This window comes from Glycine max, chromosome 4 (genome assembly GCF_000004515.6).
Source record: "Glycine max cultivar Williams 82 chromosome 4, Glycine_max_v4.0, whole genome shotgun sequence".
Lineage (NCBI taxonomy): Eukaryota > Viridiplantae > Streptophyta > Magnoliopsida > Fabales > Fabaceae > Glycine > Glycine max.
Window position 1 is genome coordinate 47,948,454 of NC_016091.4, and position 25,940 is coordinate 47,974,393.

At 30.8% G+C, this 25,940-nt stretch overlaps 2 protein-coding genes across 3 annotated transcripts; both read right to left on the minus strand.

The window, feature by feature from the left end:
• Positions 1-4,900: 4,900 nt before the first annotated feature.
• On the minus strand, positions 4,901-6,828 carry LOC100803637 (peroxidase P7). The gene is made up of 4 exons (XM_003523221.4): positions 6,548-6,828; positions 5,983-6,174; positions 5,688-5,853; positions 4,901-5,541 (listed from the first exon to the last, which is right to left on the minus strand). The coding sequence occupies exons 1-4, from the start codon at positions 6,758-6,760 to the stop codon at positions 5,150-5,152; spliced, it is 963 nt and encodes a 320-aa protein (XP_003523269.1). The 5' UTR covers positions 6,761-6,828; the 3' UTR covers positions 4,901-5,149.
• Positions 6,829-20,678: 13,850 nt separating this feature from the next.
• LOC100805054 (protein NRT1/ PTR FAMILY 5.1) lies at positions 20,679-25,076 on the minus strand. 2 transcript variants are annotated; one of them, XM_003523224.5, is made up of 4 exons: positions 24,785-25,076; positions 24,404-24,621; positions 22,829-23,385; positions 20,679-21,826 (listed from the first exon to the last, which is right to left on the minus strand). In XM_003523224.5, the coding sequence occupies exons 1-4, from the start codon at positions 24,885-24,887 to the stop codon at positions 20,953-20,955; spliced, it is 1,752 nt and encodes a 583-aa protein (XP_003523272.1). In that variant the 5' UTR covers positions 24,888-25,076; the 3' UTR covers positions 20,679-20,952. The 2 variants fall into 2 exon arrangements, with proteins under 2 accessions (XP_003523272.1, XP_014630383.1); XM_014774897.3 differs by lacking the exon at positions 24,785-25,076 and having other exon boundaries at positions 22,829-23,446; positions 24,404-24,535.
• Between the last annotated feature and the right edge of the window lie 864 nt (positions 25,077-25,940).

Below are 25,940 nucleotides of genomic sequence, written 5' to 3' on the forward strand. Positions count from 1 at the left end.
GCTAGTGAGATGCATAGAAGAAAGGAACTCAATGTGTATCAGCTTCTGTCCTTTGACCCAAGTCATGGTTAAGGCTCCACTCACGCAACAAACAGTCCCTAGTATCTAACTCATTCAATTCCACGCCAAGAAAACAAATATCAGCAAAATTTATGATTTACTGTGATACTGATACTGTTAATCATATTCTATTCTAACTTAAGTAATTCATGATTTTTTATTTTATTTTTTGTCATATTAGCAGACTGCATGTATGCACTTGGAGTCATTACCCTACAATTGTTGCAATTACAAACGTTAATGCAGGTGTCAGATTACTCATTGCGGTAGCTGCACTTGAAGATGCATAATATAAACCTCGAAAATATGCATTCTGATTTACTGTGATTCTGCAAGGAAAAAAATCTTAGGGCAAGTTTTTAACTTTTTTGAGTACAAAAGCAACAGCATGTTATGTTACAATTGATTTTGGCAAATTGTACCCAACAAGAATAGTCACAAACATCAAAGAGAAGCTTCTGAATCCCAATGAACTCTTTATTGATTGTCTCCTGTTATGAAAAGCAAACATGTATGTGACTATGTGAGAGATTAAATAAGGATGAGAGTATGCTAAAGAGAGGAAGAAGTGAAAAGTGGTCTAATTATTACATCTTAGGAGAGAGTAACATAGGTGCCAAAGCCAAAGTGGCTATCCCGTGTCTGTACAGTACAAAGACTATTAATTGTATTTAACCCATCTAAAAGATTGGCTCTTGTGAAGATGTTAAGTGCTGCATAATGAAGTTGCAAACCTATCATAACCATTAGAGGAAGATGGCCACCTATACCACCCATTTTTTGAGATGGAGTATCTAAAGTTGAAGTGAAGTTATATGCTTTGACCCCTTTTATTGATTATAAGGAGAGAAATGAAAGAAAATAAATAAATAAGAGAAGTGCATGTGAAAGAAGAATAACTAGAGGAGATATTTAGCTCTCCACATGGGACCTCTTTTAAAGGTACCATCAATACTAAATAATAAATATGTACATTTTTTTTTGGAGATTTATACCTTTGATTTATTATGTTATAAGAACTAGACAACTAGTCCCTTCCACCATATTCAACTCCATTGATATCAAATGAGATAAAAAATAAATCATACAAAAATTGTTGTTCAAAATATATGTTTACAATTTTCATATTGATGCAAGTCAAAATCAAATTTTATTACTAAATAGCTTGTTTCCAAATAATTATATCTGAAAACTATTGAAAATTTGAATGTTAATTTCTGCCGTACATACATATATAATCTAATATCTAGTAAAGACAAGTGTGAAAGAATACTATTTCAGTTACTACTAACATTGAGTCGATTCTTAGAGGTTAAAAAAATATTACTAGAATTAAACGCTCAAACAATATAGTTAGAGATATAAGATTAGTTGGATAATTAAGAAAAAAAAGACATCATGAGTCCTAAAAAAAAAACTAACAAAATTAATAATTATATTTGATGGTAAAAAAAAACACCCAAAGAAGGAACAACTTTTCAACCCCAAAAATAAAAATACAGACTCGACAAAGTAGACAAAAATGAGAACAGATGCATCCACCACACGTTCGTGAATAGGTATCAAAGATAAGGTTATATTTTGAAAGATACGTCATGGAAAGATGAAATGAGAAATATGTCAAAACACTCTCCAAACTCAAAGACGGAGCTAAAATTAGATTGGAAGGGCTGTCTCAATTTTATTCCCTCCACTCTCCTATCTGTCGTGATCTTCTTTGGAGCCAGTTCGTAGAGATGCCTTGAAGTCACCTCTAACGCCTCCCTAACAGACAAAATAATAATTAAAATTTATCTAATAAATACATAAACAATAAATTTCATATAAAATTTTTATAATTGTATTTTTTAAAAACAGTTCACGTATTTATAATAGAAAAAATACTTCCACATAAGACAGACTAAACATTACTTTTTTAAAAGACCTAAGATTAAAAATGTTAATAGTCAATTTTACATGTCACCAATAACTTGTATGAACTTATATTAAAAATTGGCGTCGCTAACCATAAATTTTGACAATAAGTCCTATTAATTATTAATGTTATAAATTAGTTGTCGTTTCACAAAATTAATGAAGCTTTCTATGATGTTTAAGTAAAAAAAAAACATTTATACTCCCTTCATTGCTTTTTAATTGTCGGATTTTTTTTAAAAAAATTATTTATATGTCATTGGTAAAGTTTTTGTAATTATAAAGTTTAAGATTACTTTATCAATATTTTTATTCTACAACAAATGTATTTGTAAAGTTCAAGATTACTTTAATTATTATTTTATCAATTATATTCTTATTTTTTCTCTTAATCTTTCATTAATTTACAAATATATTTGTTGTAGAATGAGAAAAAAATGAAGTAAAATGGAAAATCACACAACTATTTTAGTAGAATCAGAAATTTATTGTATTTTTTTTGTTTCTACAAAACAACGACAAATAAAAAGGACTAAATTAGATTTCATTTTACAAAATCAACTAAGCATTAATTATTTTTCCCATGGAAGTGAAGTGGAAGTAGTAGATGTTACTAAGTAATTAATTATAAAGATAAAGGACTTAGGAAGTTACATGATATTTATTTTTTATGAGATTCAAAATATTAATTACATTTCTTAATTTCTTAATACTGTGTCCAAATTTTAAACTTCATTAACATAGAAGAGAGTAATTAGTTTAAATGAAAAAAGATGAAATTAATAAACTAAAACAGACCTGACATACATCACTAAATGGGGTGTTTTTAATTTATTGGTCCAAAGTAGATTAAGGTTCCAAAATAATATAAACTAAAAAGTTTTCGGAGAGTTCCTCCTTTCTTTATGGCCCATTTGTGGCGGGCTACTTCCTGAAACAAAATAATACCAAAAAAAGAGAACACTTGAATAATTTATAGCGTGTTTGGAAATACATCAGAGACCTTATTTTTCACATCAACAAGTAGATGCTACTGTTTATAGCTTTTAAGATTTTCACATGCATCTTGGATGTGAATCGTGAGTTATAAAACATATTTCTAAACACATCAACTAATAAAATTGAAAATTCATGATGTACCAAATTCAAACAAATCATTAGCATTTTGTTAGAAAATAAAAAGAAAAAACTGAAAAAGTTTCAGAAACATATTTTTTTATAAGAAAATCATAAGTTCAAAAAGGAACATACACTCCGAATGGTAATTCTATCCAAATTTATGAATACTCACGAAAATATGAAAAATATCCGTAGATAATGTAAATACCCACTCATTAAAAATGAGACTGAAACTAAATATTTATCCATAAATTTTAATATAAATGACTTATGGTAAGAATATCTTTAATAATAAAATCAATTTTAAATTTTTAGATCATTTTTATAAGTTTTAGATATCACATATAATATAAGAATTTATTTATTTTTCTCTAATGGTAGATCCTAAATTAGATTTATCAGTCACTTTTGTGGATTTCACAATAAAATATACTTAAATAGATATTATCCATCAATTAGAGAAAGACATAAAAAATATTTTTTGAAATAGGAATAATTTTTTTAGAGTTATTGAGAAGAAATTCAACTTCCTTTTTTGAGATCTCCAAAAAAATATATAACAATAAATATGGTGAAATTTTTTATATCAAGAATCCAGCTAAAAAATCTTTTATATATATATATATATATATATATATATATATATATATATATATATATATATATAATAGTAATATAATATTTAGTTTTTAAAAAACAAAAAGTTAATTTCTCTCACTTCCACTGATTCTCTCTCCTCTCTCATCTTCCCATGCCTTCCTTTAGCAAAAAAATTCCTTTCCTTCCCAAGTTACGCAGGTCATGGAGTCATGGGCACAATTAAGTGTTTTTTTTTTCATGCTAAATCTTTAATTTGAACAATTAATTATTTTTTCAATTTTTAATTTGCATTGCAACCATCAAAGGATTTTTTTAAAGGGAATGAAACGGCATCTCAACCGCATAATTTTCACATACGAGACATCTTTGCTCCTTCCTCCGTTGACGGCGGTAGCAATTACGTCTTCTCCACCCATCAACCTGTCAACCACCATGCATTACCCCACCGTCGAATCAGATCTCTTCAACAGCTGCGTCGTCACACTTATGTGTCGAGGCCAGGCTCCACCACTGCATCGGATCTCTCCACCATAGAGTATCAGTGGCAGAAAGAGAAATTAACTTTTTTATTTTCTTTAAATAAACTAAATGTTATATTACTATTATATCCCTCACATAAAGTAAATGAAACAAAAGATAGTAGAGTTTTTTGTCAAAACTTTTTTTGAACTTGCTAACATATTTCAATGGAAAAATAGGTAAGAATATGTTGACAAATTATATATCTATATCTATATATTATTAATTTAATTACTAAAACGCAGTATTGTTTATTGAAGTTTAAGAATTAGTTCTTACAGTTTATTGTTAGATTTAATAAAGTTTAAGAATTAAAATATTGATTGTTAAGGATGATTATGTTTCTAATGTTTAGTTATTATTTACGTTCGAATGATTTAATATTATGCTTGAATGATTTAAAAATAAATTTTTAATTTAGTTGTAACAAATTTTAAGTATTTTTTTTTTATTAATTTATTGACTTACGACAAGAGCAAGTAGCGGATACGGATATGAGTGCATAAGTAGCTAATGATTACGAGAATGATAATTTAAATTGTTACCGAACTAAGTATGATTATATTTTTCAAACGTGACTATGCAGGGGGTACTGTATATATTACCTAACCGATTATCATCCCTGATTTGAACGTAATTTAGAAGCAAAAGCAAAACTGAATTCTGATGGAATGTTATGAAGGGAAAATTAAAAAGCAAACTCCGTTCTTGATAAATGCTTGATAAAGGATTTTTTTTTTCCCTACAATATAGTTAAGGAAAAAGTAAAAAAGAAACAAAAATAAAGGGAAGTAGAACACACTAAAGTAGACGGCATTGATCACCGAAACTACACTAGGAATCCAAAATACAACCAAAACATGTTTTAACAACTTATTAAACACAATTAAATTGCTTGCGTATGTGTAGGACCCTTAATATTCAAGACTGAATTAAATTAGTTAATCCTTCTACAATTCTTCCTGATTTCTCCATTGGAGCCAGTGAGAGGACTAATGTCTCCCATCTTGATCATGGCGGCGGCGAAATCAGAGGAGAAGGTGCCCGGGTTGGTGCTGTAGCCACGCACAATGGAGTCGGTGGACCCACCGTTGAACAGTTGCTGATCAGAGTGGAGGAGACCCTTCTTCTGAACGAGGTTCTTGAAGTAGTAGTTGTCAAAGCTGGTTGGAGTTTGAAGATCAAGTGGTGCCAGATTGTTGTCCCCTGACCCTGATGTTCTAGGGCAGCTTTGCTGCCTAGTCCTTGCAAATGCGGTTTCTATGTTGGTCTCGTTGTAGATGCGGGCTCTGAAGTTTGTGCACCTTGCTTGTCCAATTGTGTGACCACCTAATGAAAGCAAAATTAAACCATGCAATATTCCTCAACAAAAGAACGTGTGACTATAAGTTTCTCATGTTCCTAATTAATTGAGAAATTTTACTATATGATTGAAATGTAATTAATTGGAAAATTATGTGATATATGTTTTGTACCGGACAAGGCGACCAAGTCCTTGGTGGAAAGTCCAAGAGCGCTAAATCTTGAGATGAGTTGGTTAAGGTTTGAAGTGGGTGCAGGGATGCCATTGTTAGCAGCAGATTGGCTAGCAGTTCTAGCGTCTCTTCTTCCAAGTTTAACATTCCATGTAGGGCCTCCAAGCTATATTGATCAAAATCAACAAAATGTTCTCTTTAATTGCATGTGTGGTACTAAATTGGTAATTAATTTTGATATGTACAATTTAATGATTTAGTTTAATGTGTTTTTGTTGGTTGTTTGACCACTTACAATCTGAACAGAGTCTCTGGCAGCGATGGCAAGGATATCTGCGCAGGAAACAACTCCTGGACACACTTTCTCCACGGCTGATTTAATGTTGTCAATAACCTCGAATCCACGAGCAGAGTTCCTGTTGGGGTTTGCGTTCTTCTCTCCGGTGAAGCTTGATGTGTCATCCAATAGAATTGAACCATCACATCCCTGCATTTGTTAATGTTTACTCATTAATATTTAGCTAGCTAAGAAGTAAGAAGGTTCTTAACTACACTAATATAGAAACAAAAGCAGAAATATTTATTATCTTTAAATATATAATATCATTGAACGGTTAAAGTACTTAAAATGGTTTATTAAGTGCATTAAAATTTCTTAACTAATAGTATCATCATAGAACTGATTAACACACTAAAAAAAAGTTGCACACGACAAAATTTTATCAAAGATGATGTGTATAATAAAAGGAACAAGTGTTGTTTCAAACAAAATTAGATGATGCATGCAAGTGGTAGAAAGAGGAGCTATATGTAAGCTTAGCATATTTGTATGTAAGTGGGAGAAGGTGCAAATAAATTACATTGACAAAGCAATCGTGGAAGAACAAGCGAAGGAGAGAAGCACCCATGCGGGTCTCCTTAGATATGGCAGATTGCACTGTGGATTTCACAGAGGAGAAGAGGTTTGGACATGAATGGTAGTAAAAGTTTGTAGAAAGTTGTGCATTGGCACTCCCCCATATGAGGACAAACAGAGCCAAACAAATTGTCAATCTAGAACAAAACGAAGCCATAGTTAATTTGCTCAAACACACTAACTTAGTACTTCAAGTGTTTGTGTTTGATTGAAAGGGTGTGGCTTATCGGTTAATGAAAGTTCTCTATTTATAATGGTCCCTTGGAAGGGTTCTCTATTGAATTTGTCTCAAGGCAATTTGTCTCGGCAGGTAGCCTAACCTACCACGTAGAATACGGACAAGTTGTCATTGCATGGGAAAATTAATTGGCGACTATAAGAATTTTTGAAAGATAAATATTAACTCATTTACTTAGGATATTAATTAAGAAATTAAAAGAAAAAATAATTTTATAGAAATGTATAAAGTTATACTTTTCATAATTTTTCTTACACTCATCTTCATGATAAATATTTTTTATTTAATTTCTTAATTAGTTTTCTAAAGATACTGATTATTCAAACTCATTTTCAAAAAGGTATTATGGTAATGGTAACTGATTCATTTATGAATTTTGATTATGATGGATTAGAAAAATGGGGGGGTATAGGTGAGAGATTCGATTTTAATGAATTCAAAGATAACGAAGTGAAAACTGGCGTCAATGTTCTGTGAATCCAACGACAGCTGCCTCCTTTGCCCTGATTTGTCAAAGTGTCTACAATTGTTTGGTAAACTATTTTCCTCTGGAGGGGCCCATCATATAACGCTTCGATGTGTGACATTTTTTATGATATCCCAACAACGCGACAGAACAAAGCCAAAGGCTAGGCAAATTAATTTGACTGCTTCGTTAAATTAAATATTCCAAAAACCAAAACATGCATATACTATAATCTTATTTTAGTCATGTGTAATTGACTATATATAGTTGAGAATATTTGTTTGGTAAGGTTAATTTTGCAAGTTTACTCAACCAAAATATTAATAATAATAGTAATAACTTTTGCAATCTCATAATCTTATCTCTGTAGCTGGTCAGGCTTGTACTAAGTCTCAACGCGGGTTTTGCCTAGTTGTGTGAATGCCACAAGACAAAGCCTCTAAAGTTTTAATGGCTCATTTTCAGCTTTTGCTGGCTGAATGTTGCCTACAGCAATCATATAATTACGTTCAAGATAACATAGTAAGAAACTTCTTCGTCTGTCTGATTTAGTTAAGATTTAGGTCAGAAGCTTTACTTAACTATAGCCTCACATATATATGATCGAGTATAATAATAATATAATGCCTACATGAACATGATTATTAATCACGCCCTAATCTTTGACAAATTTAATATTATAACAATCACCTCACTATGCAATTGATTATTCAAAACACCCAAGTTTTTAATTTATTTACAAGAATACGCCTAATTAAGTTTTAAATTTCAAATAAATAAGAGGAATGTTAGAATGTTAGAAAGAGAATATTAGAGAAAGTTTTCTCAATAAATTAATTTTCTTATATTTTTACTATTAAACTTTCAAGTGAAGTTAATTACATCACCATAAAAAATTATATATATATATATATATATATATATATATATATATATGTACTAATAAATAAAATAATTTTGTTTATTTTAATATAGTTTTATATAACAAAAATTGAAGTATGAATAATATGACAAATTTTAATTTTAATACCATTGTGACCATAAAAATTTATATATTCTTAACTAAGAAAATTGAGAAAATCACCTTGGAACAGTGACTCAATCCTTCATTCGATTCTTATGCTGCTAGATTGAGACAAATATTTTCTCTTAAATCTAAACTAGGGCCGTCATAATTCTTGAGACTTAATTTCAAAATTACACTGCTAGATTGAGACAATTATTGCCATATATTTCATATTAATTTCAGTATATTTTATTTTACTATGAAAATAACACTTTGAAAGCTGAGAATATTAGGTCAAAGTGTGGGTGTACATACATGAAATTAAAATGAGGAACACGAAGGCAACAATGAAGGAAAACACTCACTGAGGATTTTGAAAAGAAGGGATATCATATAAAAAGGATTGGAATAGAAATTAATGACTATGCACATATGGACACTAAAATAATATTATAATGTCATTTAATTATAAATGATTGTTTATATGACTTCAAGTAGTTATTATAAAAGTTAATTAACTTTTTTATATATGTATAATGAATTATGATTGAATAATTATATAAAATTATTTAATATTGTTTGTATAGTCATTTTTCTCTTTTGAAATAATAATGTTATTTTTCTCTATTTTTTTCAACTCTAAGAAACTCATCATCTGTCAACTTATTAGGAAGTCAGTTGCCTCATTCTAATAAAATTATGAAAAAAGCTAACAGGCACGTCTTATAATTATGAAAAGAGATAACTGGCATGTTAAATAACAGTAAAATATTTATAATGTCATTAGACTAAAATATACCAACTTCCCAATCAATGAAATTATTTCTTCATATAATGTATTATACTGTTAATATAAATTAGTAATATTTATTATAATGTTTTATTTATTGTTAGCAAAAAATTATAGCAAGCGAAACGAGCCTAACTATTGAACCTGTAGAGTTGCCCCAGTAATGTAAAATTTCCTTACATTTATAAGAAATAATATATTTAGAGAAGAATTTATATTTTAATTTTTTCTTATGTAAAATTTTCTTGAGTTAATAGCAATCACACAATACTAATAAAATTAGTCTATAATTGAGTGGATTAAAAAATATATTTGGTCTATGACCATGAACAAAGGAAACCTAACTATTTATCGATATATGATTTTTTAATCACATCTTATTAACTCCGCAATATATTAAAACCGAAACCAAAAATTCGTATGTCAAATGTTTGTTTCAAAACTTAATGGTGAAAATATAAACGAACTTGGTGTAATTTTTTTCTTAAATCCTTCGTTGATGATTAAGGGTCATTATTATGTGTCTTAGTTTAATACGTAGACCAACTGACATAAGTTATTCTAATTAGTTTAATTAGTTAATAATTTAGAGTTTAAATCTTAAGTATAACTACTTTGATGCTTTTATTAAACTAGATTGCAAACATGGTGGCGGATCAGATCAACAATGAGGTTGATGGAAGACATTTCAGGATGCAGAATTATTCTTAGTCAAATTAAAAACTTGCTTAGAGTGTATCATACATATACTGTTGATTTGTTAAGATATATACAGGCCAATGCAGTAGTTCATGCTCTGGCTAGGAACTCGATTGGTTTTCCTCAAGCTTACTCTTTTCTTGTAATGCCTCATTCATTGTATTCATCTTATTGTTGAGATGGAGATGCATGATTTGATTTGGTTGCTGTAGAAAAAACTACAGTAATACTTTTTAAGAAATACCCTACTTAATAATCCTATTCTATTCGAATTCTGGCAGGTAATATATTGTTTCCCCAAACAAAATATCTTTTGCCCAAAAGTTCGTAGACATTATTATTAATTCAATACCGTTGACTGATAAATTTCTAACATGTTTGCTTTTGATTAATATTTAAGGTTCATCTCAGGCTCTTGCATCATAGTAGGGTAACTTTTTAAAATAATTAGTATATTTTTAAAAAATTACAAAAATAAATAAATTGTGTTTTGAAATATGATTTTATTATGAAAAAATCGTACTTATGATTTTATTTTTTAGAAAATTATTACACTCAAATCAAATATAGACTTATGATTTTAATTTTTTAATTTTTTTATTATTAAAAGTTGAAATCGTATTTTAAAATATAATTTCATCATGTTTTTTAATTATTTTAGAAATCATATTTTAACATATTATTTCATTTGGGAAAAAAATATTTAAAAAAAATGAAAAGTAAAATTGTGTTTTGATATACATTTTTCACCGTATAATCATAAATCAAAATATGATTTATTCATTTTCGTAACTTTTAAAAAAATTTACCCATTTCCCTAATTAACCCTTCATCCCACTTTCTGTGTACTCCTTCTTCTTCCTTTTAAAATATTCAACCGCGATTGGAACATGACTTTATTGTTTCTTTTTAAATAATAATCAAACAAAGAAGCTAGTTGAGTTAAATATAAAGTAGTAACTAGTATTTAGTTTATGCAATATACAAAATAAATATATTCACACAAAAAATATACAAATTAATATTTATTTTATATAATTAAAATTTATAATAAATAAATATTTTGTATCATTGAGAAGTTTTTCCTTTAAATTAAAAAAATAAAATGAGGATATCACATATTTATCCATAAAAATATTTACTTAAAACTATTTTTTCCCTTTTTAATGATGAGAAGACAAATACCAATGTAAAAAATAAATAAATTAGACTTTCCATGTTTTCCACAGGCAGTTGACTCCGTTTGCTTTTTATTTTCCCGTCCATTTATTTTGTCGGTTCACAATAATGGACTTCAATATGAGAGAATAGTGTCTTGTAGAAAACTACAAGTCTAAAAGCCTTTAGTTGTGTGCTATGAAACACTGACATCGGACACGACACAAACACGTGGATATTTGTAATGTTTAAAATATAAAACGTAGTACGGGTGTCGTGTCGATATCAGACATTGATACAGACGTATATTGGACACTGGACACGACAAGGAACTGGAATGTCCGTGCTTCATAGATTATGTGTTCTTTTGATCGTCAGAAAGTGAGAGCCTTTCTAGCTGATAGAAATTTTCCTCATTTTCATCTAGTGTAACGAATCCCCTGCCACTGCACCCTACTTTATTTTCAATTAAGAAAATAGTCATTCTTTTTTTTTTTTTTACATCAAGAATATAAAAATCATTAAAATAGATTCTAGTTTTATCATTATATACGATGTATTAATGTTTTTTTAAATCAATTATTTATCAATTGTATCAAATTCTATTTGTAACTAATAATTGTCATTTTTTTATGTGTAGCTAAGTGGAAGTGGATGTTAGTATAATTAACTTAAGTATACTAAACAAACAAGTTATTGTCTGGCTTAGTACTCCCGCAAACTATTCTGCTATATTTGTAGTTTTCCTTCAGTTGAACTATTTTTTGTCCTCTTCCTCTCTTGTTCTACAATAGTATATAACTATTCCATGATAAAAATATAAATATTATATGATCATATATGCGATCAAGAAGTTAGGTTAAAAGAGATGTTAATATTTATCATCCGGTTTTGCTTAAAATAGAATTGCTTTCAAACAAAGATATTTGTGGGGAAAAAAAATAGATTTCTGTCAAATTACATCAATATGTCTTATATACGACATTTTTTCTTTTTTAATTTTATATAAATCTCCTTCCATTTATGTAATAACATAATAATGTGTATTATATTCTTCTCGTTAATATATATAAATTAATATTCTCTGATTTCTTATATTATTATATAAAATGAGAGGTTAAGCTGATATAAAAAGGAGACATGATGTGTAGTTGTATTAATTTCAAGAGAGATATTTATCCCTATAAACTATAATTATATATCTTATTATATTGTTATATAGAGAGAGATATTAAATTACACCTCTATAAATTGTACCAATTAATTTACTTGATTGTATAGTTTAATATCTCTATAGTTGTATTAATTATTGTTATATTGTTATATAAATTGTACATAGTTGATTCACTTGATTGTTTGATTGTATAATTTAAAATACTAATTTAATTTTGTAAATATTTACTTGATATTGATTTAACCTACCAATTTTAATATTAAGTAATTTTTTCAAATATTAAAAGAGGAAAAGCTAATTTTTTAATCTTAAAAATATTTATCTGTAAAAAAAACTTAAAAATAACTATTTAGCATATTAAACATTTTTAAAGAATCAATTCAATGTAAGATAAATATTTTCAAAAAAAATTAAAATATGTAATTTAATTTTTATTTATAAATTAAAATATTTACTTTTACATTAAAATAACATAAAAATATCAATTTAATTAATGCTATAATTAATAATTTTTAATAATTAAAAAATGTATATACAAAACACAGATAACAAACTGATTTATATAAAAACTTATCAGTGGCAACTAATGATCCCGTGATTAATTAATTAATTGATGGATGAGCTTAGTTTATGATAAGTAGTTGGATATTACTGCAGTTGCATTTTTCACGGGCAACATGTGGTCCTACACGGCCACCTGACCATTTGTTAGCTGAATCAGTAAATTACAAAAGTTTGATAGAATTCTATGGTAATTTGTTGAGAGTTAAATAATGTGTTGTTCACTTGTTACACAATTTTTTTTATTGAAATGTTAAAATGATATAAGTTATACTCAATTGTAATTTTTGTACAGAATTTTTAATTTTAATAATATTGTTAACTCATTTTAATAAAAATCATGTCAAAAAATTATCTTTTTATTTATTTTTTCATAAATTAAATACTTGAGTTGTAAGCCGTAGTCACTAGACTAAATTTCAAAGCAATATTATTCATTTATTATCTTTCAATTTTTCAGGAACCTTTGGGCAGGTAAGCAACCGGCCAATTTATTTGAAAGATTTGTCTTTGATCAAACTTCTATTTGATAAAGACTCGATCAAGAATACTGTACAGAAGCATTTATAATTATTACGTGCGAGTACGTACTTGGTCATGCTTTTATCAGTAATTTTTCTATATATATATATATATATATTTTTTTTTTCTATATATATATATATATATATAAAGTTTTTTTAACATAAAAAAAAGAGTTTTACACTGAAATTACATAACAGTAGTTTTACTATTTCTTTGGATCAAAGACATATAACATACCGCATAAAAAATTTATTTACTTTTATAATAATTAATTTAAATTTATATTAATAATAATTTATAATTGATAATAGTTTAAAACTGTTTTATGTTATATATGATCATTAAACAAAAAAAATACTTTGCATTTTAATGCGTTTTTGAAATTGGACACTACTTTTAGTTTTAGGGAAGGGTAAATAGTTTATAAAAAAAATTGTACTCATAAACTCAGCAAAATCAGAGCCAGAATATTTTAGGGTTGATGAGAAATGACGGACGAATAATTTTCATATGTTTAATTACTAGTGTGAATATTCTTTGCCAAAAGAAAAATGCAATTAGTAGTATGCTCATGTTTGGTTTAATTATTTTCATTTTTTAAATAAAAATCATATATTAAGCTAAATTAGTTACATGTTAATTTTCAAAAAGGCACAAATTAAATATAACATTTTGGTAATATATTTATGCTTATAGAAAGCGACATCATCTTTTTTTAATACTTTTTAGTATGTATTTATGCTAGAAACCAAGTAAGTCCAACGTCTAGGCATGAAAATAAAAATGCATCTGGACATTGATAATACCAAATAATAATTAAGTTAATGTCACATCAAATATTACAAAACATAATTTCACTCTAAATCTTCATCTCTTCACCAAGTATCGTACTGACTTGAACATAAGAATCTTTAATTAGAAACATTCCTTCTCTGTTATTGATGAAAGGAACTTCTGTATCTCTTCACCATGTTTTGTTTCTTTATTTATCCTCAACTTCCATTTGTTTTATATGCTTCAAGTATTGTTTTTTTTTTTCTTTTTGCATCAAGATTTGGTGTATCTCTTCCGATCCAAACTTAGTTGCTCATTCAATTTTTTAAAAATAAGTTATATATATCATCTAAATTAATTATAAATCTCTCGCGACTCTATCTGTCTGATGTTTTAAATACTTTTAAATTTAAAAGTACCTTTAAATATATGAAAAATTTACTAATTTTATGTACTCAACTTTGTAGTTTCTACTTTGTACATACTTGTCAGTATATACCTAATTGAGGGCTCAAGTTCAAAGTAGCATCTCACCGAATTGATTGGATTCACATTGCCATTGTCAAAACTTAGAAACCGTCAAAGTTCACAATGATCACGTTGCATGTTAAAGCAGAATTGAAAGATGCCTTGCTCATTGAATTGGTTGCTTCTCTACTCGCTAATCATTTTATAAAAACTTTATAAAGGTCTTTGTTGCTTTAGCAAGTTTTCTTTTTTGCGTTTTATATTGAACTGTTACTTAGAACTAATCTAAGGTACCTTGTTGCGTTAGCAAGTCTTCTTTTTTTAACTGAAGAGGGATTATCATTGACTCAATATTACATAGTTTCCCAACTATAAAACATGATCTAATTAACTAATTTTACACATTATATTACTTATCTAATACAAACAATGAAATTAACCGGGAATGGCATGCTATATAATGAAAGACTAGAGAGTGCAGTCTAGGAATATAAAAAGAAAATTACAATCAGAAATATCAAAAAAAAAATATCAGCTGAAAAATATAGATATATATGTGTCATGACATTCACAAAAAAAAAGTAAAAAAAAAAGACTTCAAGTAAATTACAATAAAAAATATATAGTTTAATTACATATTTTATGAATTTTACAACCATAATTTTTTCTACAAATTTTATCATTTAATTTTTTAATTTTTACACTTTTTACCATCCAATAAGTTTGTTTTTCAAGAAAATACTATTTTTAAATTTTTTTGCAATTTACTATCATGTTGATAAAATGTAACTTAGATTATACGTTATAAACTAGTTGGAGTAACTTATAAAAATAAGCTAAAAACTAATAAAACAAGTTCAAATATCGAATAAACTTTCTTTTTCCAAAGTAACTTATAAAGTGATCATATTAGCTTATAAGTTCCTAGAGTGGCTTGCAAAACCTCTAAAAGGCACATGCTAAAATGTTATTTGAAATTGCATCATAGCTCTAATAATAAAATTAATAAAAAACTTAGTACATACTTGGATTGAAGTAAGAAATGTTGTGCATGTTTTTCAATGTAAATCCAACGAATAAATAAAATAAAAGCAAAAAGTTATGATTATGATCTTTTGACAAAATTACTTTTGCACTTGAAAATCAAACATTCACTTAATTATAATAGTAAAAAAAATTAAGTTTAAATAAAATTATATAAAATAAATTTATGAATCAACCATAAAAGGGATAAAAAAAGTAGAATTAAATTAATTTTCTTTGTTAGATAAAATAATTATTAATCTTTCTCAGTAAACTCTGATATTAACTTTTCTAGGCTTTATCTATAATTAGAGGTTCAACTTTTAAAAGCACTTTACAATAAATTATTTTACTTAATTAACCTGACTCCAAGGTTAGTCTCAAAGCCACGCTTGTGAGCATAGTCAAAGACAAAAAAGACGTTGACATAGGAGAAAAAAAATTAATTTTAGGCAATTACAAAATTAACTTGGTAAATGGAGAGGGGAATTCCAGGAAATCAAGGTATTTAATTTGAGCCATTCTTTTGATATAGGACACTTCAAGACAAAGTATTCTCCTCATAAACATACCAAAAGTATTTTTGAGCAAATTAAAGTGCTCCTCCAACTGAAATTTCATATACTCTCTAAGCAAAAGAAAAAAGCACCGATTATGTAAAAAAAGTCTCCATTACATAAGGTACTTACAGAGTATTTATAACCTAAAGAAAATAAAAATTTAAGATAAATCCTAATTAAACACAGAATTCTAATAAATTAAAACATATGAAATCCTACATAAATCCTAATCAAATACATAATCTTATTAAAACATCATTTTTAAAATGAATATCTGAATAAAGATAAAGTCCCTAAAAGTAAAAAAATATATCAATATCCTAAATAACATAATTATCATGAAATTCATACATTAAAAATAATTAAATAATTTTAGTTTATTCTGCATCATTATGCTACTCTACTACTGTAGAGCTTCTTAATAGTAAAGAAGGTGAAATATGACAAAGAGAATGTGTATAATGATTTTAGATGGCTTGATGCTATGTGATAAGATATATAACATGTTGGGAATAACTATCGATCATAATAATTAGATTTCAATTCCTTTAATTATTTAGCCGTGCAAATCTGTGTAAATCTGTTATTTCCAATTCTGATTTGTTGAGAATTATTAGGAGATTGGTAGCTTGATTCACTACATATTAGGGCTGTTCACTTGTATATATATCACTGTAAACTAATATCAAATTCATCAATAAAAGTTACAAACTTATTCTTCTATATGGTATCAGCCTAAACGATCCACCCATTCCCTATTTCTTCAATTAAGGACGTCGTTCCCCACCCTTGCCTCCCATGGCCGACAACAACTCCTTCATTCCCAACCCCCATGAGCCATCCAAACCCCTTGCTTGCATCACTTTCACCAATGTCACCAAACTTCTTCCCAACAATTATCCTAATTGGAAACAACAAGTTGAAGCTCTCCTTGATGGCTATGATCTCCTCCAATATCCAGATGGATCTTTTCCTGCGCCGTCAGAAATGATCCTCACCGCTCCAACATCTTCGACACCGACTCCGTCGGAAATGACCCCCACCACTGCATCACTTCCGGTAACAACTCAGAATCGTGCTTACCAAACCTGGCGTCGACAGGACCGCCTTATATATGGTGCTCTCCTCACCACTCTCTCTAATGAAGTGGCCTCCCTGGTGTCTCAAACCAAGACCTCGCATGCTCTCTGGATCCTTCTCAAAAACACCTATGCAAAAGCATCTCGCAAACCTTTTCTCGGCCGTTGTCAGTGGTGCAGCATCCTAGTGTCCCACTGCCACCTCGTAACTCTCCGGCTCACACTGGACAGGTTCAGGTCAATACTGCAACTGCCGACCCATCGCAACATGATTTTCTGTTTGACAGTGGAGCGACACATCACGTAACCAATGATCTCGATAATCTGGCGCTTCATCATCCGTACACTGGTCCTGACTCACTGTTTATGGGTAATGGTTCAGGTTTAAACATCACTCATTCTGGAACACTTTTACTTAATGATTTATCCTTGTCTAATGCTTTGTGTGTTCCTTCCATGAAACAAAAAATAATCTCTGTCTCTAAACTTACCCAACAAACCAACTCTGCTGTTGTTTTCCTGCCAAACTCTTTTTATGTGAAGGACTTGCAGACGGGTCACACAACCCATAAAGGCTTATGTGTGGATGGATTCTATCTCTGGTCCGCCACCTCACCCTCCGTCCACACGGTTCGAACAGAATCCTCTGCATCATGGCATCATAGGCTTGGGCACCCTTCATCTTCTATTTTCAAATTTGTTCAGAAACATTTTTCCTTAGGCTCAAATAAATTTCCGCAATCCGATTGTAACTCGTGTCAAATTAGCAAAAGTCATAAACTTCCATTCCATGAATCCACTCTTAAATCTTGTTATCCATTAGAAATAATTTTCTCTGATATATGGACTTTTCCTATTTTATCAATTGATGGTCTTCGCTATTATTGCATGTTTGTTGATCATTTTACTCGTTATATTTGGCTATATCCAATGAAACGAAAATCTGATGTGCAAACTATATTTCCCAAATTTAAATCGCTAGTTGAAAATTTCTATCATCACAAAATAAAAATTCTTTACACAGACAATGGTGGCGAATATATTGGTCTTCGCCCTTTTTTACTAAATCATGGTATAAGTCATCATACAACGCCACCTCATACACCTGAACATAATGGAATTTCAGAACGCCGGAATTGTCACATTGCTGAAACCGGTCTCTCTCTTCTCCATCACTCGGGCTTGCCCCTCACCTATTGGCCTCACGCCATGACCACCGCCGCTTATCTCATAAATCGCCTCTCAACTCCAATTCTTGGGTACCAATCACCCTATTCTAAATTGCTTAACATTAGTCCGGATTATCATAAGTTAAAGTGTTTTGGATGTTTGTGTTTTCCCTGGATTAAACCATATGCTAACCATAAACTTGCACCAAAGTCTGCTATGTGTGTTTTTGTAGGTTACTCAGCTGATCAACATGCATATTTGTGTCTCGATCCCACAACAGGAAGGATCTACACCTCTCGGCATGTGAAGTTCGTTGAATCTGAATTCCCGTTCAACTCCCTAGTAACTCACGCTAGTCCAAGTCCGGAGCAACAAACAGGCCCACTTCAACTCTCCATCTTACAACCCATGAACCCACCGGAAGATTCATCTCCTGCCCCTTCCTCCCCATCCATCACCAACTCCCCATATATGGCTCAGTCCTCCACCGAACCCACAAACCCCACTCAATCTCCTCCTCCAACCTCACAATCATCCCCGCAACTCTCTGCTCCACCACCCCAAACCATTGTCAACCCAAATGGAGGTGGGATCATCACTCAGTCTAAAAACAACATTATCAAACCCATCCAAAAGCTTAATCTCCATGTCCAAGCCTCCTCTCCCATTGAACCCAACACCATCACCCAGGCCCTTCGCGACCCTGATTGGCGCTCAGCCATGCAAGCCGAATTTGATGCCTTACACCACAACAACACTTGAGATCTTGTCAGTCGGTCCTCTGATCAAAATTTGGTTGGCTATAAATGGGTATTTCGAATCAAACGAAATCCAGACGGATCAATTGATCATTACAAGGCTCGGTTAGTCGCCAAAGGGTTTCACCAACGCTCTGGTTGGGACTATACAGGAACTTTTAGCCCCGTTGTTAAACCGATGACCATTCGCATTGTCCTAACTCTTGCAGTTCGTCAAGGGTGGCCCATACGTCAGCTTGATGTCAACAATGCATTTCTTCAAGGGACACTTAAGGAGGAAGTCTTCATGATACAACCACCTGGTTTTGTCAACAAAAACTTTCCTGATCATGTTTGTCGCCTCAAAAAGGTACTCTATGGGCTGAAGCAAGCACCCCGCGCCTGGTATACGGAGCTTCGCGTATTCCTGCTCTCCCTTGGTTTTGTCAATTCCACTGCAGATGCATCTATTTTCATCTACCAAAAACCAGAGGTTACACTTTACTTATTAGTATATGTTGATGATATAATTATGACTGGAAATTCATCTGCTGAGTTGTCCAAACTCATTGCCACACTTGCTGCTCGGTTTTCGTTAAAAGATCTTGGATGTCTCAGTTATTTCTTGGGTGTCGAAGTAATTCCTTCTGTTGCAGGAATGTTTCTTTCACAAAGGAAATATATCATTGATCTGCTACATAAATCAGGCATGACAAATACAAAACCAGCATCCACTCCTTTGTCAGCGAGTGTTCAATTACTTAAGGATTCTGGTGATCTCCTACCCTCTCCAAAGGAGTACCGCACACTGGTTGGAAGCCTTCAATACTTGAGTCTTACACGTCCAGACATCGCCTTCAGCACTAACAAACTCGCACAGTTCATGCAAAATCCAAGAACGACGCATTGGTAACACATTGACAAGGATGATTATGTTTCAACCACTGGTTACTTGTTGTATCTCGGTAACACTCTCATCTCCTGGAGCTCCCGCAAACAACGTTCTGTTGCTCGATCATCAACTGAAGCAGAATACAAAGCCTTGGCTGACACGGCTAGTGAACTATTATGGGTTCTTTCCTTGTTCACAGAACTTGGTCACATGCCCACTGCCAATCCAGTCATATACTGTGACAATCTTGGTGCCACAAATCTCAGTGCTAATCCTGTCTTCCACTCTCGGATGAAACAAATAGCCTTAGCCTACCACTTTGTCCGAGAACATGTTCAACATGGCAAGTTTCGAGTGTCTTTTGTGTCTACCGATGATCAACTTGCTGATATTCTAACAAAGCCTCTGCTTCGCCCTCGGTTCGAATCGCTACTGTCCAAGTTGCATCTCTCATCCAGATTATACAACTTGCGGGAGGATATCAATCATAATAATTAGTTTTCAATTCCTTTAATTATTTAGCCGTGCAAATCTGTGCAAATCTATTATTTCCAATTCTGATTTGTTGAGAATGATTAGGAGATTGGTAGCTTGATTCACTACATATTAGGGCTGTTCACTTGTATATATATCACTGTAAACTAATATCAAATTCATCAATAAAAGTTACAAACTTATTCCTCTATAATAACTTCTACAAACCACATCCACCACAAAACCACATTCAATAGCTCAAAAGATAAGAAATTATTAAGTGATTCTAGAATACTACTTGTTTATAGTATTAACCAAAATATATATAACATGTTGGGAATGTTTGAGACGCCACACGTGTGCAAACAAGCACATACATAGCCGGAGATGCTGTTCATAAATTTCAGCATAGTAATTGCAGTAACAGTTTCAGCCTTTCAGGCATTATTACTAAATAACAGCAAATGAATTATATATAGTAACAGAATTACATCTAGCATTTCCATTTTTGCCATGTCTGCTATGATACTTATATGTGTCAAATTCTAATAATGTTCAAGCTTTTCCTACCTGTGGTTCTGTCTGCTCTGCTCCCACAATCTCAAACACATTCACCTCTGTTGTATTTTCTTTCTTGTAAATGTATCCCCTTTGCACCCACAGAAAGACCGCAAAATTAAGCGCAGATATCACAAAAAGAAGAGCATAATAGTAATCAAGGTGGCAGTCATTCAGATTGTTACCAAGCCAGCTCTTACCACTCACCTTCCTTGAAAATTTATCTATCATAGAAACTAGTAAACTATTGGAGTATTTCCCAGCAGCTATGGTGCTGGTGTAGAAGGCTGTGCCAAGGACTTTCATTTCTTCTGGGGATTGATCATAGAAGAATTCTAGCAATCCAGCCATAAGGAATGTGTTTGCAAGACCAAGTATAACATGTTGAGGCAAAACCCAAAATATGCTCATAGGAACTACTTCTTCTGCACCAGTTATGTGTTTCTCCCTTATGACTTTCATTCTTCGAATTTCCACAGCATACATGACTACAGCTGCCATGATTTGGATGGCTACTCCAATGGCAATCCTGTGAAGCATTTTGACTCCTCTAGGAAGGCCGGTTCTTCGACGCATGAATGGTACGAAGTAACGGTCGTAAATGGGGAGACAAATGAGAATGGTGACCACCACAAAACTCCATAGGGAGGCTGCTGGTATATGGAAGTTCTGGCCCAGGTTCCTTTCCATTGTTGTGCCTTGCTTGACAAACACGGTTACTTCCACTGCCCAGAAGTTGCTTGGAATTATAATTAGTAGCCATATCCCAAGCATCCCTAAGATAAGCTTGTTTGTCTCTACTTGAGTCACTGTGCATGGGGGATTTGAGGCATCTATTCTGCTTTCTTTTATAGCAGCCTTGTCTAAGAACCTGAAAAACACAGATTTGGCTATTTAACTTTCATATTTAATTCAAGGAGTTAAGCATCCAAGAAAGAAGTGCTAGAAATTATTATATAGCTCCTAATTACGGATGTTCATGTCACACATTATTAACTCTTTCATAAATTAAAAAAATGTATGTGTCATGTAAATATTGACAATCATATAGTCTAAGACCATGCAATAAATTCAGGTTAATGTTTAATGCGTTTCTTTTAAGACACTCTATTTATTAGTTAAAATTTATTAAAAACTATTAAATCAAAGAGCGGAACTCATAAATACTAAATGAAATCCACAAAATTTTGTAATTTTATATAAATTTCAGCCAATAATAAAATGTGTTAGTAACATTTGTCACGGAAAGAATGTATTGTTTTTTGTATGCTCTTGTCTGCACATAAGCACTTCATATAAACATGCATTTTGTAAATCCCAAACAGAAATTCAATTTATCAAGTTGTATCAACCAAGGATTACTTCGGCAAAGTAACTATTTTAGTGAGTATTCTAGGCCCAACCATTATAGATTTATATCATCCTTCCATCAAACCCATATTGTATGCTTTTAATGAGATTTCAACATGAAATGATTTATATCCTAACAGATCACTCTATGCTCAACCATTAATATATATCCTCTCCAATTCTTCTTAATGGTAGTAACTTTGTATGTAGTGTACGCCACTCCCAAATGTTATGTGGGGGAAATTTTGAGTATCCAATCCATTCATCTTAGTGATTGTTCCTACCTTCCAGTGCTAGAAATTTGAACAATAACTCATAGGGTAGTTATGATGGTCATGTGCAATTCTGGTGTAAAATGCAAAAAAACACATACTAATTGAACAATAATACATCCCTTGTGTTTATGTTTTTCCTTCAAATATATGAGTCAATATTCATCAATTCTCTTAACGCATTATTTGAGAGAAGAAACAAAAACATCTCCTGACTTGGAATCTGCAAAAGAGCTTAGTGGGTAGCAAACCTGAAACGAGGAGTGTGATAAATCTGTCGTCTTCCACTATCAATGTAATGTTCCATCTCACACTCATGCAGTTCCAAAGGGCTACTAGGAAGCTGAAGCTTTCTATTTCTGAAAGCAACAACTGGGACTCGGAAAAACTCCTTTGGATGGCTCTTTCCCTTTCTAGATTTATGCCTATATATTGGGACACCCATCAAGAATGTAACAGTGGCAACTAGAAAACCAATTGCTGATATTCCATACCCCAATCCCCACCCAAACGTCTCTTGAATGTACACAACAAACAGTGTGGCTGTTAAAGTGCCACATGCAGTGACAAACGACCACCAGTTGAAGAATGAAACTTTTAGCACTTTTTCTTTGGGGCTAAAGTCATCAAACTGGTCAGCACCAAAAGTTGAAATGTTGGGCTTCAGCACGCCACTGCCAATGGCAATGGTGTATATTGATAAATAGAAAAATGTTAGTCGTATGGTTGATGCTTCTTTGAAAATTCCATCTGTCCACGTTGGTCTGAAGCACTTCAGTGATGTAGTAAGAACCAGGAGCCCCATTCCCTGTGGAAATCCATGTCATTATTGTATTGAGATTTATGATGTATTCACGTTAATTAAACTCCTGAAGTTCAAGAAAAGAAAAAGAATAAGAACGGTAGTTGATGTCAATTAGCCTGCAAAAATTAACTAAAAACAAAATTTAAATTTGGTACATTTTATTTTAGTCCAAAAACAAAGTCTGATTGTTTTTATACTCTGAATTAGAAATCATTCTAGCTTTTTTTTTTTTTTAAGAAAGACCTAAATATATTTTTAGATAGATTTCAATTAAACGGGATAAAAAATTATGTACTTTATATTGACCAATTAAAAAAACATGTGGAGTTAATTCCTAATTAATTATTTAAGAAAATAAAAAATGTCCAAAAAAAAGATTGAATCCATATTTTTAAAAAAAAAATTGACTAAATTCATGGATACAATTAGGTATAATGACCTTGATGGTGTTTGGCCAAAACTATAGGACTAACATATTTTTCGTCATTATAAAAAGTTATCTTTGTCTTTCATCCTCTAAAATTTGAAATTACTATTTTTTTTTCCTTCTAAAATGGGCGAATTTTTATCTATAAAACATTTTTCTTTTATTTTCTCCATCCAAAATTTGAAATCAGCATTTTTAGTTCCAAATGTTAATTTTAAGGTAGATGCATAACCATTTTTAGAGACTTCAAATTTTTTTAGAGGTGTCATACATAACATAGTGTCACAAATATAATGAATTCTACATAGGATGATTACTTGACCTTCAGTTAAACACATAAGACAACTGATGGGTGTAAAAAACAGAGAGAGAGAGAGAGAGAAAAACAATGATTTCAGAATTTTTAAGAGAAGAAACCAATATTATTTTTTTCAAAAACTACAATCAAAATTCATTTATTTTAGAGAAACCCATTTAAGTCTTAAAATAATGATTAGAAAAGGTAATAATTTTCAGTTACGTGGCATACGAAAGTGCAATTCATGGTTGGGCAATTCAATAACATGACAATAAATTAAAATTAAAGAAACTGACAATGGCATATACGAGCAACGCAAAAGTGATTGTCCAAAATCGGCCCAAGTAGGAATCTCCTATGCAAGCCCCAACTATTGGAGTTATCCATGCTGTGCCTGACCAGTTATTCACACTGGTTACTGCTGATACCAAGTCTTTGTGGAGCTCCGATGTCATATAAATCACCAAATTCGCACTTACCCCAAAGTAAGCAAATCTTTCAAATGCTTGATAAGCTGCCATTAATGCACACATGCACGTCAGAAACATATATTTCCTCAGTATCAAAATCACTAACAGATTAAGAAAGCATATATTAGGAGTCAATAAAGTAATTTATAGAATGTGGTTTGTGTTATGTGATAGCATTCCAATATTCCATTACACCAAGTAATTTACCAAGAATGAAAATGCAAGCTTTCCGTTTCCCAGTTGTAGAAGAAAGCACAGGCCGTCCAGTAAGATTCACTGTGCCATCTAAAGTGTAACCTTCGTGTTCCATCTCACCCAAATTATAGTCGGAACAATAAAGCGAAGATGGAACACCAAGTGTTTCTCGTTGAGTAAATACTACATATACAAATAACAATACTCCTCCGTATGCACAAAAAAGAATAACACTACAAAGTAATTCTATGGGATCAGCAATAGGCACATTAAAATCGTATTTTATTTTAAAATTCTACATGAAAGATTTACGAATTGCACTAGTGGCTAATGCAAGGTTGGGCCAGCTAGAAGCCCAAACACAGAAATGCAGTAGCTTATGTGACTTTTCAGGTGCATTATGGACACTATAGCGGTCTTTTGAATCTATGAAAAGATTCATAAATTTGTGTATTAATTTATATATATATTGTTAGGGTAAATTTATTATATTAACATTTAATGAAAATATTTTGAGAAAATATTATGGGATAAAAGAATTTTTTAATAGTATAAAAGTTGGAGCAACTTACAGTGATATAAGTTTATTATTTCTGTTCCTCTCTCTCTTTTTTTTTTCCCTATTTCTCTATTTGTATATTGTCACAATTCTAACCTTAAAAAAATATAACTATAAATTTGGGCTATACATCTAGATAGATAATTACGATTAAAAGTTAGTTAATGATTATGTGATCAGTTAAAAAAAATCGCATGTATCTTTCGTTGTGCGATGCATGAGATAAATTGGTTAATTTATGTAAATAAATATTTTTTTAATATATAAATTATATTAAGATATAACATTATTTTTAATTATCTATAATTTCTTTTAAAAAGATGAAATTTAATTTAGAAATGAGGATGAAAATAATAGATTGAAACAGATAAGAGTTTAAGAAAAAAATCCTAAAAATGCTTTCGTTCAAAAAAAAATTCCTACAAATGCTCTCGTTCTATATAACTATTTAAATAAGATTTAATGATTTATAAAAAACAATATAATAATTATATTTATTGATCTTATTTATCGTAATAACCATTATTATCACATTGATTTACTCTCAATGTATATACATGATCATGTAATATACCACATGACAATTCCTATTCCACGTTTTGCTGTAAT